At 55.1% G+C, this 15,093-nt stretch overlaps 3 protein-coding genes across 3 annotated transcripts; 2 read left to right on the top strand and 1 right to left on the bottom strand.

Moving 5' to 3' along the window:
• Nucleotides 1–417: 417 nt before the first annotated feature.
• On the bottom strand, nt 418–2,741 carry PODANS_1_20160 (uncharacterized protein; the record flags this gene model as incomplete). The annotated part of the gene is made up of 3 exons (XM_001907445.1): nt 418–1,432; nt 1,481–1,891; nt 1,948–2,741. Coding segments are annotated over 3 exons (2,220 nt in total), but the record flags the coding sequence as incomplete, so codon positions are not given.
• A 2,959-nt stretch (nt 2,742–5,700) lies between these two features.
• Nucleotides 5,701–7,351, top strand: PODANS_1_20150 (uncharacterized protein; the record flags this gene model as incomplete). The annotated part of the gene is made up of 2 exons (XM_001907444.1): nt 5,701–6,430; nt 6,492–7,351. The coding sequence occupies 2 exons, from the start codon at nt 5,701–5,703 to the stop codon at nt 7,349–7,351; spliced, it is 1,590 nt and encodes a 529-aa protein (XP_001907479.1).
• A 1,828-nt stretch (nt 7,352–9,179) lies between these two features.
• PODANS_1_20140 (uncharacterized protein) lies at nt 9,180–13,964 on the top strand (the record flags this gene model as incomplete). The annotated part of the gene is made up of 1 exon (XM_001907443.1): nt 9,180–13,964. One exon carries the CDS (start codon nt 9,180–9,182, stop codon nt 13,962–13,964), a length of 4,785 nt encoding a protein of 1,594 aa, XP_001907478.1.
• Nucleotides 13,965–15,093: the final 1,129 nt, after the last annotated feature.

Genomic DNA, 15,093 nt, shown 5'->3' with positions numbered 1-15,093 from the left:
TCGAAACTTCTTTTGTACAATATGAACCACCACCCTAGATACACAATCCTTTCCCAAACCCAAAAAAACCCACCCAGCCGACGTCCCTCAAAGAATCCAAGATGTCCGCAGCAAGGGGTATTGCTAAAGTGTCCCGCCGAAGTAGTTGAGCAGAGAAGACAAATGAGAACAGCAAAGCTCTGCTTTTCGAGAATGTAAAGATGACCAAAAAGTTTCCCCGCGCCATCAGTGACTGGTTTCTGTGCTCGTGGTGCCTACGCCCGGTACCAGTGCCAAAATATGCCAATGAAAGATTACCCACCCCCTTGACCCAAACAAAACAAACCCTCCAGCCAACGCCGCCAATGCAAAATACAAAAGAGATAATGATATGCCCCCCCCCCTGAGTAAAGCCTTTTCTTCCAGCCTCCCATAAAACTATACAGCATATTCTTGCTGCCATTTGACCAACCGCCTCGTCAGGCTGTCCATCATTTCAACACATCCAAGCTCTTTGAACTCCCTTTCTTGACTCTCCAGTGCCGAAGTCGGCCCTGTTGTCGATGTGTTCTGGGTCGAATCATCGGTGGTGATACCGTTGGTGCCATTCGTTACCGCAGGTGCGCTAGTGGGATTGACAATAGCCGCCTTTGCCACGTCATTCCTCGCTGCGTCTTCTGCCGTCTCTCCAGCAAGCTCCACCTGTGTTCTGGAGATAAATTCCAGCAAAGCCGCTGCCCTCCTCTTCATGTCATTCATCGTGACTTTGCTGTTCATCCCACCTCGCGATCGAGAGTGTGCCGCCTTTCCGACGCCGTCTCCGTGGTGGTGCCCCTTTCCTGCCGGGGGATGCTCGTCTTTCTGGATATCTCGGGAAACCGACCGTGCCGGCGAGGCTTCGTCATCGCGCGTGTACTGGTTGCGCCCTTTTCGTTTGTGCGACTTTTTCTTGTCCGTCTTGGCCTGTGATATGGCAGGCGTGGGCGGCGAGTCAGGGGTCGGTTGCGATGCTGGAGGAGGCTGCTGCTGTTCTGGGGCGGAGGGCTGCTGAACAGTCTCTGCGGCCGTCTCGCTTGTGCTCGTGTCTCCGGTGACTGGTGCTACCGCCTTGCTGACTACGGCCCGAGCTGCCGACGGCAGCTCTTCTGAAGGATCTGAATCTGCATCCGTGTGAGCCTCGGACACCTTCACCAAACTCGTGGACGCCGTACCATCAGCTCGCCGACGTTCGGCCCTCCCCTTTCTCTTGTTCGCGGCCTCTTGCCGTTGTCTTTCTTTTTCCTCCTTTTCGGAAAGCTTCTCGTTCCGGTTATTGCGTGCGCCGCCGCGCGGCTTTGACTTGTTCCCGTTTCGACTAGGACCTTTGGGATCGTCCGATTCGTCGGCCGTCTTGTCGACGGATGGAGACACTGATCGAGAGCTGGTGCGTTGCCTTTTGGCACCCTCCTGCTTCCTTTGATCAAAGTTAGCAACGCTACTGACCGCAGCCAACGGCACTTACTCCTCGCTGTCGCTTCGCCCCCTCTTAGGCCGCCTAGGAACGCCCTCGGGCTCGAGATGAGCTTCCTCTTTGCTGGCCTCAATGGCCCTTCTCAGAGCTTCCGCTTCGTCATAAGCAGCCTCGCGGCTGTTCATAGTCGACCGCCGTTTCGAAGCTTGGTTCGCCGAGGTGGCTCGTCCGCTTCGCGCTTCCTTCTCTTTGGTGGGCGATCGTGTGCCTTCTTTGTTCAGAGACGCAGATCTCGACGAGGTCCTCGACTGTCGGCGCAAGGGAAGATAGAAAGAGTAGGTATTCCTGCGAGCCACGATGTCAGCAACTTGATTGATTGATGGTCTGTGACCTCCCAACGCCCGGGGATGGTGCAAGCTGGTGAAACATGATCTCGGGTCTGCGTTCAGCTGTTGAGCACAGCTGAGCCCAGCGTCCCAGCGCGATCACAGAACGGTATGGAAAAGATTCATACTTACCCGTTGGAAGCTGTCCACAATTTGTGAAGATCACGGCGACAGAGCTCGCAAAAGTACTCATCGGGACCGGGATTGGTCATGATTCCAACGCAGCCACCGTGCTGCCAAACTTTGCAAACATCACACTGCACGAAAAACCCGGCGACATCATCCGTGACAGAAGCTAAGAATATTGGGTCAATGTCCACAGCCCCCTTGGCCCCATGTCTAGGTTCATCTTCCAGGGGTGGTGGCCCTGGGTACTCCTCATTGCCGCACACGCAGCGAACGGCCTCGTCCTCTTCTTGAATATCATCGTCGGCGCTGGTCATGTCGGCCGCTTCGGCCTTGACGCCAGCTCTGTCCCGATCGTCACCCTGTCCACGGGTTCGACGGCGTGTGGCGAATGTATCGTCGGCAGTGATTGTATCTTCCGGTGGTTCGGAGGACAGCGAGCCAGCGGATGCCGATTTTTGTGGAGAGCCAGCTTTGTTGAAGTGCCTCGAGCTGCGTTCCGGCCGCCCCGAGGCACTGGAGCTCGATGAGGATACTTGTGACTGTGACTGGGTAGCGCGCGCCCTCGAAGACCGTCTGGGATCGAGTCCTGCCATTGCTTGCCACGTGAAGCCGCTCCGAGAGGGGCAGTAAAAATGCGAGAGTGTAATGGAGGTGCAGGCCTGTACGCAGGTGTAAGGGGTGCGCGAAGGGGTGCGCGAAGGGGTGCGCGAGTGTGTGGGCAAAGCGGCGCTTAATCGGGGATGCCCTAGCGACACGAGATCTGACGACCGAGGCTGACCGACAGGATTTCTGAAAGTTCAAGTCTCGTATCGAATAGTTATGTAGACGTCGAGATCGGGTGATTACGAGAATGTTCGAGTTTGTCGAGGTTTATGTGGACGATTCGGCCAAGATGGGTGGAAAGGTCGAGGTAATGTTCGCACCACCGTTGGTGCAAAAATGGGCGAAGCGCGACACAGTCTGTCGTGATGTGATTCTGCCACCAGAACTCAAAATACTGCAGCCGAAGGATAGTAGTGTAGAAATGTACCCAGATATCTGTCGGGCTCAACAGAATACTCGGTTCTCGAGGCAGGGTGCTCTCCAGCAAAGGGTGTCGGGTCTGCTGGAGAGAAGATGTTGGTGCCGGGCCGAGGGACGACAGATCCGAGAGCGAGCTCTGAGAGAGGGTGACAGCACAATGTAGTGCCCCCAAGAGTCCTGCTGGTGCTCAATTGTCAAGAGCTGGGCAGAAGCTGAAGAGATGAGGGTGTTCCGACAAGGGGAGGAAAAATGCGACGCGGTGGTTGAGAGGACAACTAGGGGCGTCGAGATGGCTGGGCGCAGCGGCGAGCGTGGTGCTAGGTTAATCTGCGAAGGTATGGGCGGAATCCACAGTGTCTCTTTGGAAAAGAAGTGATTCTCATGACTTCAGCCACTGCAGAGACAGGATGGATGTCCAGCGACAGGTGAGCGCGAGAAAGTCGGTGGTGAGAGCGGTAGGAGGAGGAGGAGGAGGAGAGGGCCAGATGGGGGAGACTGGACTGGAGCGAGTGGAAGCGACTGGCAGAAGCGCTCTGGGGACCCAGCAGCGCACCACCACATTTTCCCCGAAGCGTGCTCCAGCAATTTTTGGCACCGCACTTGGGCCATGCGGGGCCAGCCTGGGAGCTCTGCCCCAATTCTTTCTACAGCGTACACTTCTTTCAAGAGTACCATGCTTTGCAAGTGCACCAAAGATGCCAATTGCTGTTCGTGTGTTTCCAGCCACCATAGTGAGCAGGATAATTGAAGGCAGCTAATCTCCCATTGACTGAGAAGCAATTCCCCCACAAAAATTGATCCCCTTAAGCCTCTACACGAGTTCTTCACAACCCTCTCTGGAGTACCTTTGCAGCAGGTACGAAATCTGGTCAAGTGGATTCGATCCGAATTCGGAAGTTTTGTGGACCTTTGGCGCTCTTGCATCAACATACAGGCGGGATGGAACAAACGCGCCAACATGACATCAGTGACTAAGGCTCACCAAAGCCAAGAGGCATGTGGTGGTGCTAAAGTCAATAGATACCTAGAGATCCAGCCAGGTCCAAACAAACCTGACTCAACTCTTTGGGCTTGGACATGGCTGCATTTTTCTCATACATAATAGAAGTATAGTCTGCCTTGTCCTGCTAAGAAAGGACTATACAGACCATCACATCTGCCCCATGACAACATTTTCCCCTAAGACCTTTTGTGAATGAGCATGCCTCGAAGCCATCATTATAACCGCTTTAATAGCTGATTAGCTATCTATGGAGATCTGTTAATTATCCTCGGAGTGGTTCTGACTATCTTTCAACCGTGTTCCAGTATGTATGATATACCAGGCTTGTCGATCCGTAACAGAACAGCGACACGTGCAATGTCCATGTCTGGTGAGAGTACAGCATTAGCCAAGGCCTCCCCCATAACCACCAGCCAGTCCCTCTGCATATGTATCCGACCATGGCTTCTCTGTATCAAATCCCTTTTAGCTCTCCCAGTAGAATTCACGGCCACTGTTGAATTAACATTCCCAAGCAGGGGTGTCGAAGCCCTGGAGGCACACAGTGTGTGGATGGACGTGCGTCAGAGCCCCGCGCTAGCAGCTCACGGGATATTGTCGGATACGCTAAAACGGACGATAAGATGTTGTTGATAAGGAGGAGGGGTGGGCAGTCCGGCCGGATTATGTAATTTGTCCTCGAGTAGGTCGTGGACTGCCAGCACTGAACACTGTTCGCTCGCTCATTCTCCGTTCACCTGCTGAGCACTCATCAAAACATCTTCGTTTCCATCGACTTCCACTTTGATAGCTTCATTACTGCTTAGCATCCTTTGGTTTCCCGAGTTATTGCGAGCCTCTGGTTTTCCAATTTGCTATCGACTTGCAGGTGGGTTGCCCCAGGCAGTTGATCAGCCCAGACTCGGCACCCTTCTCCCTAGCTCCCTCGCTTTCAAATGGCCCTTGGTGGTGGTGTTGCCCCTCATGGTTGCTCTCAGCCGAGAATGACAGCGACAGAGGACAGGACACCTGGACAACTCTTGCAGTTGATGCCATTGAGGGACTACTGCTAGCGGGTGAGTTGATTGTAAGAAAGTGGAGAGCGCTGACGCATCATTTGGGCAGACGGCCGACCCCGGTGTCGACGACCTCAAAGGAGCCAACCGAGACTCCCCTCGCCGAGCTTGCCTTGTGGTGCCTCTTGCTAGCTACCTGCTGCTGCCAGCCATCACTGAACGAAGCAAGCGAGAAAGGATAAACCATCAAGTTTGTTCAATTCCAGACGAAGCAAACCGATAGAATCAAGGAGGGGTATATCTGCGGCCGGTTGTGGTAGTCAGGCCTGGTTGTTCAGCTATCGACTGGCACTGGCTCTGAGGGTTTGGGGTACTATGTAAATCTTGTCGGGTAGGTTGATGCGCTCCTTCCCATGTTGGACCCCTATCCCACGGCAGCACCACCCATGGCATTTTGGGAATCGCAATACTTGCGGATGCGAGAGGAGTGCCGTTGCCTTTTGCAAAGTCGCTGCTTGCCCTTCTTCCCTTCCACCACCTCGTCAGCAACCCTTTCCTCCCCCAAACATGAACCAAGCGCCACCTGTCATGTGGCAATTTCCTGATCTGCCGGCTTCTCAAGGCTTCTGGATCACCCTCCTCACAGTTCTGCTCGGTTTCCTCGCCGGCCAGTGGATTCTCAAGCTAACCTTGTCGACTTATCGTTCGACCATAGGACGTGAACATTCTTCCAAAATGTCTGCCGACACGGTGTCTACGCTGTTTCCCGGTCGACCGATACGGCCCTTGCCGAAGAGACCGTTGCGGGAACGCCTCTCGGCCGAAGTCGCCAGCTCGATCCAGTATCCTCGAGTCCCGCAGACCGTTCACCCGCTCTTCTCATACCCCTGCCCACCGGTAGATGCTCAAGCGTCTCAGTTGTCCGGGCTCACCGGCGAGCCTGGCCAACAGTCACGAGCTGGAACCGGAGCAGATGATGCTTCGATCAGGCGGGCAAACCGAGTGCCTCTCGACTCCACAAGCCGTCTCTCACGCCCCGTGGTCAAGACCGAGTTCAGCAGGCACGGAATACCATACCCTCCGAATTCAGCGTCATCTTCAGCCGATGGATACGACACCTTTGAGCACACCAACAACAAGAAAAAGCGCAAGATTCCATCAGCTGCCGAGATGCTTTCGAATGGAGCACATCACAGCAGCGAGTCGCTTCCAAGCTCTGGTTCACTTGCTGTGCAGCCTTTGGACGCCCATGACGAAGAACCGCCTGGGTGTACAACCTATTATGGACCTGGATTCCGAGGAACGTACGGCATGTGCAATATGTACAACGTGGCGGGGCCAGGTCGTGGCCGGTATGGACGTCCGAGAAGCGGGCGGAGTCCGCTCCGGCCACTGCCGGATACGAGTAACAGTTGGGTCGGGAGAGTCAAGGCACGTCCGGTGCAATGGGGTGGCAAGCCACCAAGTAAGTCTTTACAACTCTTTGCTATTCTTTGACAGGGCATAAACGTTGACCTTCATCTCAGCCGAAAACACTGGCATCATTTCCAGTGCCATTGCCAATGCTGAGAAACTGCCCCCTCATCAAGGCCGAGAAAACATCAGTCTTCTGAACCAGCAACTGAATACGAAACGGACTCCAGCAACCAGCCAGTTCACATTCACTTGTGGTTCGGCAGTAACGGCTTGGCCCGGCCGAGTGATGCCACAACAGTCTATGAACATTCGTCCACCTCTGGTGAACGGCGTCCGTGGCACCCAGGTGTCTCAAACCGCCTACGCTCCATCAACCCTGCCCCAGCCTGCGCATGTTTTACCAAAAGACACGGCTGCCAAGTCAGCAGGCAACACCCATGCACGACCGGTTGCCAATCCCAAGCCCGCTCGCCGCAACGCTGCCACCGAGTACCTGGCCGCTGCCAGAGCACGCCGTCAGGAAAAGCAAGAAGAGAACAGACGGCATCCCCCCAAACCCGAGGATATTTGGATCTGCCACTTCTGCGAGTATGAGGACATCTTTGGACATCCGCCCGAGGCTCTCATCCGTCAGTATGAGATCAAGGACCGCAAGCAGCGGCAGCTGGAGCAGCGACGTCGAGCTCAATGGGAGAGGATGAAGAAGGGCAAGCACAAGGGAAAGAAGAACAGCAAGCTTCACAACAAGAACAATAATGCTGTACAAGAGCCTGCGGCCGTTGACAGCCAAGGGGCATCCGACAGTCAGGGCACGCAGAGCGAGGAGAACTATAACGACGACGAAGAGTGCGAGGATAAGGAGTGTGAGGGCGAAGATGCTGGGTATCCCGACTGTCCCGCCGAGGTGCCTGGCCGCCGTCAGCAGTTCCCGATCCGGCCTGGCGGCAACCATGACATACCGGGCACATAACCCCGGCCCCCTCCCCCAACTTTTACCGGCAACCCTCTCATTTCTCACGGCAGCATGGATAAACGTTTTCAAGTTGCGCATACGGTCTGCGCGCATAATATTGTTAGTTGGTCATTCTGAGCCATGAGGTATAGGGTTGGCGGGCGGATGGACCGGAGGGGGCATCCTTTTCCACCACAATAGCGTCATGTTAGACTGATGTACTGCACCGCACTGCACCACTGCTTTTCCCCCCACCACGCTCCCCTCTTACTGTACAGCATGTACGAAGCAACACACCAAAACAGGCCTTCTATTGCTCTAACCCCCTTGTTTAAGAACCGGATCACCTGTTTTAGTCTTGACTCTCATGTTGGTTGTATTAGTATTGTTTTACTGGGGGGAGAAATAGATAGATTGGCGGTAATACAGACTTCTTGATGCGTCATGATGTAATAAGTCGATGAGAGCTGAGAACTTGGATGCGATTGAAGATTGGACGAGATGTTACGAGACAGCTATTCCATGTGACGGTCTGAGACCAGGGGCCTCTCTGGTGGTCAGAGGCCATTGGCTTCTAGAAGCATGTGTGGAAAACGTGGAGATAGTCGCATCAAATCGGCACTTGGAATCTGATGCGCCAGTAGCGCCAAATATCCGTCTGAATGCCTTGAGAAGGTACCTACCCAAGTGCAACCTCAGTGAGATGGAAGGGCCGTTTTGCACATGGGCATGAGTGGAAGTAAAACGGAGGCGGAGAAGCCGCTGAGTTCGTGCGCCGGCTGCGGTGGTACGTAGGAGGCGCTGATCTGTGAGTGACCACGTCAAGGTACACCTGTTAAGGAAGAGGTATATGGGTGCTATCTTTTGTTTCCGAGTGAGTCCGACACTGACTCTATCATCGATTGAAGATGACCATAACCTGGGACTTCCAGAGTGTAGAGTCATGTATATGTAGAGGAGACACAGCAAATGCGAACCCACACCTAGTTAGCTGACGGGACTGGGCCTGACAAGAAGGAATGGGTTGACCGCTCACCAGTAGGTCACCAACCAAGACGTGGTGTCTCAACCACAGTTCAACTGATGTCGTGTTTCCACTCTTTTGAGCAACTGCAGCCCTGGTTGATGTCGCATAACCAACAGGAGGCAGATGCCCCAGTAGGGTTGAGGGTGGGTGTCCACTCGAGGCTGGACCAATTGCTCGCGAATCGGGATGGCGTGGAGAGCTCTGATTTACAAGATGAGTTAGCGCAAACCACACCCCCCCCCGGCTTTGCTGCCGACCAAGATGACGGGGCTTACATGGACCATACGACACCTAAAACAGCTTGGGGGGAGCTGCGCCTTCCCGTCATCAAAAATCCCGTCCCGTCTTGGGATCTCTTCCTTAGTTCTCACGCAATCCCACCTTGTCGCAAACACCAACACGCGCGAGTTTGTCTCTCTCTCTCTCTCTCTCCCCCTCTCTGCCGCCTCCATCGAACCCAGCGATAAGCCTATGACCGTCTCATCAAGGTAGCCTCACAAGCCCGGGCAGGCCTAATATCTGCAAGGATGTTTGGCTCCCGAAGGCATCCTCGGCCGCCCAATCCGGTATGTCGTCATTGTACTTTGTCCCTACCGCGCTGCTTTGACGCACCTGTCCCCGGATGCAATGCCGCCACAGCGACAGAGTCGACTGGCATGGAGTCTCCTACATGGCTCGAGCTTTGCGAAGCATCATGAAGCCATTGAGATTGCTTTATTGTTCAGAAAATACCTGTTGTGGGCACCTAGTGGTTCCTGCCAAGAAATTTGATCGAAGCTGGCGCGGTGATATCGCGACGACCAAGAATCCCAAGCTGATATGCCCTTCATCGTGCAGCCCTTGACAGCGGCGACTGTTGATCCAAATGCTGCCACGGCTGCTGCTGCCGTCTTCAAACGCCATGAGTCCAACTCTACATTATCAGCTGCCGCTGCCGCCGCTGCTCTTCGCGCGCGACCCATGACGCCAACACGAGTGGCCGACGTGCAAACAAAACGAACCCTACGCCGCAGCGCATCGGTCGCCTCATCGTCGCGAACGGAATCACCAATAACAAAAGGCAGACCGAACCTGCAACGGCGCGGAAGCAGCGGGTCCATGACCGAGCGAACGTTTCGAAGTCCAAGTCCACATCGACCCGGTGGTAGCGGAGGACATCGACAGACGCAATCGCTCAGTCACGACGCCCCTCCCGTCCCAGCCCTCCCAAAAGATATCGGCGCGTCACCACAAACCCAGCATCGCAAATCCAAAAGCCTAGGAATGGGGACCACCCCTGTACGACTTGCGTCTCAGAGACTTGGTTCAGAAGATGCGCCGTCTTGGTTTGGGGCGGCCAAGGTCGGCGACCCTTCCAATATCCGTAGGACGGATCCTGCTATGGCCAGCCCTCCATCAAGCCCACCACAGATCCCACGACAAGAGCAAGAGATGGTGTCTGAGATTGCAAGGCCTGATAGTCAGGCGTCGTCGATAAACTTCTCCTACCCAACGCGAACGAGAGTTGGCTCTCCCCCAGTGTCCCCCACAGAAGCGCCTGCTTCTGTCGGTAGTTCGGCTCGTTTCAGCCTTCCGGCATCTCCTGTGGAGGCCGGGTTGCCTGCGCAGATGTCGCGAACCAGAGAGCAACCGGCCCGTCAAGCACTGGTGGCGAGTCCAAGAACTCGGTCTACCTCGAATCCCGCCCCCGACGAAATTTTGGTATATGACCCCAACTCGAGACGCATGGTCCCACGATCAGAGCTACATCCGGCACATCATGAAGCCCCCCAACAACGCACCGACTCGAAAAGGAAAAAGAGGACATCGCAAAAAGCTGGATCACATCTCGCCGCAGGGACAGTGAGCCGTCCGAAAGGCACAGCGGTCGACAATTCTCCAGCGACCAAGAACCAATCACAGATCACGCCGGCCCCCGTCCAGGAGCGCACCCATGTGCCCCAGCCGCCAGTATACGTGCAAGATCTCGAGGAACCATCGGTCAAAGCCATCATCAGCTCACCAAGATTGGATGCGAAGAGGCTTGAGCAACATGGCCCTCCACCAATGACCCCATCCAGCCCTCAGGTCAGCAAGGAGGCGACTTGGCAAGGGGTCAGGAGACAGCCTTCGGTCGTTAGGGAGGAAGCGGAGCCCGAGGAGCCAAAGCCAAACCACATCCCAACAAGCTCTTTGACACAGGCCCTAGATTCTGTTCCAACACGGCAAAAAGCGGGTTCCACACCGGAACCGAGGGGATCACCTTTCACACAAGTGTTGGATGCAGTCCCAACAAGGCAAAAGACGTACCCAAATACTGAGCTCGAGGTCCCCTCTGTCGAAATATCGAAGCCAGCCAGTCCAAGCCCCGTACGAGGTGGTCGTTCGCCAGTTGACACGAGACGGGCTCAAGTCGCACATGAACGCAGTCACTCTAATAGCCCTGTTCGACAAGCACACTTTGGGCCGGTCCAGGAAAACTTGACAGTTAAGCACTCGCCTCCTCCTCGGTCGATCTCGCCGCGCAAATCGGCCCTTAAGCACTCGAGCCCCTCGAGAGGCGCGTCGCCTTCGTCGTCCGAGGCATCTGTAAGTGGCAATCATGAGCCACCTGTTGGGCGCAAGAAGTCCGTGCGTGTCAGTTTTGACGATGCTAAAGATGTTGTGAGCACTTCGCCGGACAACCGCGCCACGTCACCGCTCTCCGCCAGCCCTCCAGAGGCCGGCCGTCAGCGATACTTCGGCCTTGTCAAGAAAGACATCCCATCTTTGGATGATGATGAGATCATGAAGCCCCGGCCTGCGTTGCCGAGCTTTGGAAGCATTCGAGAAAGGAAGCCCCGAGATGCACAACCGGAGGAGGATGCGGAACGACCGCTTGTTCGGCCGAACGCGGAGACAACACATGCTTCTACGGGACCTTCAGCGACAGGACTTCTTCCCAGTCCATCACTGGGCTCCAGCAATGACCACGCGCTGGGTGGAATCTTTTCCCAAGAATGTGACGAGGGCCGTACACATGCTGCAAATACCTCGAGGCTCAGGGAACCTCTGCCTCCTGTTGTTACTAGCGTCGAGGGCAGTGGGTACATCAGCGACACGGACAGCGACAGCTCTCTGGCTACCACTCAGTCGGAACACGAGCCGGCCGAGGTCTCCAGCCGTGACTTTGCCCCTCGGCAGCCACTTCAGACTCAATTTGAACTGTCGAACGGCTCAGCCAGCCCACAAAGCATCCCTACTGCTGTTCGGCAGGCCTCGGTCAATTCAGCACCGAAGCAAGAAGTTCCACATATAGCTGTCATTCAGCCGACACCACCTGCGATGGCTGAAGATAAGTCACTCAAGGAAGAGTTCTTCGACGTGCCGGGAGGCTTCCCGGAGGATGAGTCCGATCAGTCCGTTCCTCAGCGGCCTGAGCCCGCCATGGTCGAGGTCCCGGAAAGTCGGCCGGCAGTTCAGCCTTCGACGCAAACCATCTCTTCAGCTGTTCACGATACTACTGATTCCGAAAGCAGCATCTATAGCGATGCGTGTGAGGACCTTTCCGATATTGAGGGCAGCGGCTTCTTGTCGCTCGATGCCGTGGTGGAAAGCCCACTCCGACCGGATCCCAGCTCTCGCCAGCCTCCGAAAGAGCTACATGCTACCGAAAAGCCCGTCGAGGCAACGCCCAAACTCCAGACCGAGATATCGACAGCCACGACTGCCGTTGAGACCCCACACGCAAGTCCGCCTGCGAGTCCACCCACAGAGAGCCCGCAGGATGAGTGGGAAAAGGTGAAAGCATACTGGCGAAGTCTCAGTGCGGAGAAGCGAGCACAGCTGGAAAAGGAGGCACGAGAAGAGGCCGGGGTCGAGGCCGATCTGGATCAGGTGCAATCTGAACCGAAGCCAAAAAAGAAGAAATCGATTGAGAGAAGGAGTTCGGAGCGCAAGGCGTTGGCCTTGCACATGGCACAGCAGATGGCAGTCCAGCACCAAAGAGAGCAGGAGAAAGCTGTGGCGAATCCCGAGCGCAGTTATATGATCAAGCCTGGGACGAAGTGGACCGAAGAGGAAGTTGCCATCCCGACAACCATGAGGAAGACTCTGCGCAGCGAACCTCAGCAACAGTCTGCTCCTACCCAAGGTCCCCGTCTGCGCAAATCACTGCGATCAAGCAGTGCCGACACCAGGAGGTCTGACACCAGACCCGCGGACATGAGTCCAGCTAGGCACCCAGCACCGAGTGCTGCTGCTGCGGCAAGCTCTGCATCTACTGAGAGCCAGCGACGGGCAGCGGCAAGCCCCCCTGTCACGGCTGTCCCGACAACATTGAAACGCCGCGACTCTAGTGGTAGTGAAAGCAGCTTCAAGAGGTCGAGGCCGAGAAGCGGGTCAGCCACCGGTTTCCGCATGACCATGAGAGCGACTTCGCCACCTACTGACCTGCCGTCGAAGAGGTTTTCGATGACATCTGTGTCCTCCAAACAAAGTGTGGAAGTTCCAGCTCCGAGCACTCAGATGCGTAGAACATTACGCGACTCGTCTACTGAGGGAAGAAGGAGTCCGAGCGGGATGCGTATGCCAAGTTTTGGGAAGAAGAGTGGTGCCAAAGTTACAAAGAATAAGTCGGGGAACAAGTTTTCCAGTCGCTTCGCCGACTCGAGTGATGAGGACGGAGGGGCCAGTGGCTTCCAAAGTCGGTTTGAAGATTCTAGCGATGAAGATGATATCGCCCCGGCGCCGCTCCCCCCATTGCCAAAGTCTAAGTCGGCCCCTAACGGGGTAGGTGTTGGCCGTGGTTCTGTTGCCAGCACGGCCTTGTTGGAGGAGCTCGAGGAGTCAGAGGAGACACCGGCTGTCAAGACGAATGGGACAACCAAACCAGCGGTCTCGAGCCCGGCTGGCCAGCCTCCCTTGACGGTGGACACCTCTCTCCGCCGTGTCCGCTCTGGCAAGGGTAGCATCCTTCGCACTTCTCAGACCGCCCCTGCACTGGGAGCTGAGACAGCCTCTCTTGTCTCAGGGGCCGCCCCACCCGCCGATGGCAAACGTGCCGCGACTCGTCGCAGCAGTCTGATGTCTGTCCTCCGCCGCAAGAAGCATGATTCCTCCTCTGGGGGGATCGCCCGCAGCAGCATGGACAGCCCGGCGAGAAGGGACACCAAACTCGAGCGCAACGCCAGCCAGCTCAAGGCTGCCAGAGAGCAGGATGTCTCACCCACAGTGGAGGAGCCACCCGCTGCCGAGGGCGAGCCGGAGCCTGAACCAGCGGTAGTTCAGACCCCGCCACCGCAAAGAAGCCCCAAACTTCAAAAGAGGATGGGGATCTTCGGACACAGTCACAGTCAGAGTCAGCAGCAGCCTCCGCCGCCCAGGATGCAGATGCCGCAGGATGATGACGAGCCAAAGAGACCTTCTACAAGTGGGAATCTGGGCACTCGGACGTTGTCTGGTGGAATCGGGGGTGGAAATCTCGGGACGGGTCTGGTGCAGCATCAGTTGCAGCAGCGGACGGCTTTTTCGACGGGTGCTCCGAGCGTGGACGGGAGTAGCGTCACTGGTACCGCGGATGGGGGCACGCCGAAGAAGAAGAAGAGGTTTAGGGGGCTGAGGAAGATGTTTAGGCTTGACGAGTAGGGTTGTTGATGCCAAGAAGGGAACAAATTGTAGGATATCATCAGGGTTGGGTACTTTTGGATGGAAAAACGGGAACTCTAGGGAAGTAAAGAGACGGACACGGAAAAAGTATACTTGGCAACGAGTACTTACGAGTATGCATACATACCATTTACTTACCCGCCCGCGCCCCTCCCCCCTTGCGCACACAAGATGGAGAGAAAGAGAGGAGTAATAATGGATAATGACGGGAAGATTTGGGGGGGTTGGAAAGGGACGATCAATCGTTTAAGCCTGGGAGGCGTGAATAAACTAGTTGGGGAAAGTTGGGTTTGGAGAGCAAACAAAAGTGTTACTATACTATACCCCTTTGCACCGATGGATTCTTAAATTTTTTTTTTTTTGGGGGGGGGGGGGTTTCTTGGTGATAATAATATATTGTTTCATATCATCAATGGTTGTGGCGTGCCCCCTGATCCAGCGACCCTGATCTGTAGTTGACTTCACAAACAGGAGATGGCTGTCAAAGTTGGGGTGGTACGGTGGTAGTTGGGGCAAAATGCAACCAAAAGGGGGTTAAAAAAGGGGTTAAGGAAACTCGATGTAACGTTTTGAGGATGGGCAGTAAATGGTAGGTCAAGCCAGAATAGAAACAAAGGCCCCCCCCCTCCCTGGTGAAAAATCTAGTCATAATTGCGCTTCAAGTCCATCATCATCATCATCATCATCATCATCATCATCATCATCATCATCATCATCATCATCATCATCATCATCATCATGCACACGCTCGATCCTGGTTCTCTTGATGGCAGCACATAAGACAAGCCTTATTTCTGGGCAGGTTCGTGTCCCGGAATATATGTATGTATTCGTAACCAAGGAAAGAAGAGGGAACTTTGAGGGTTGTCAACATGAACAAATGTAATCATCAACACATGCTCCTCCCCTTACCACCGACCGACAACACACATAAGGGTGCTCAAGCTTCAAAAAGCAAAAACAGACTTCATTAAAACTGTGGCCCCCCTTCCACCTCTCTCGTTTACCAAAACTACGACAACGGGGTATCTGTGACCTGCCCTTGTGCCTTGACCAAACCAAACTTACCAAACAAACCAGACCAAAACCATATCATCTCGTTGTGCCC

Source organism: Podospora anserina, chromosome 1, assembly GCF_000226545.1.
Source record: "Podospora anserina S mat+ genomic DNA chromosome 1, supercontig 4".
Classification (NCBI taxonomy): domain Eukaryota; kingdom Fungi; phylum Ascomycota; class Sordariomycetes; order Sordariales; family Podosporaceae; genus Podospora; species Podospora anserina.
This window is presented reverse-complemented; position numbering and strand designations above follow the sequence as displayed.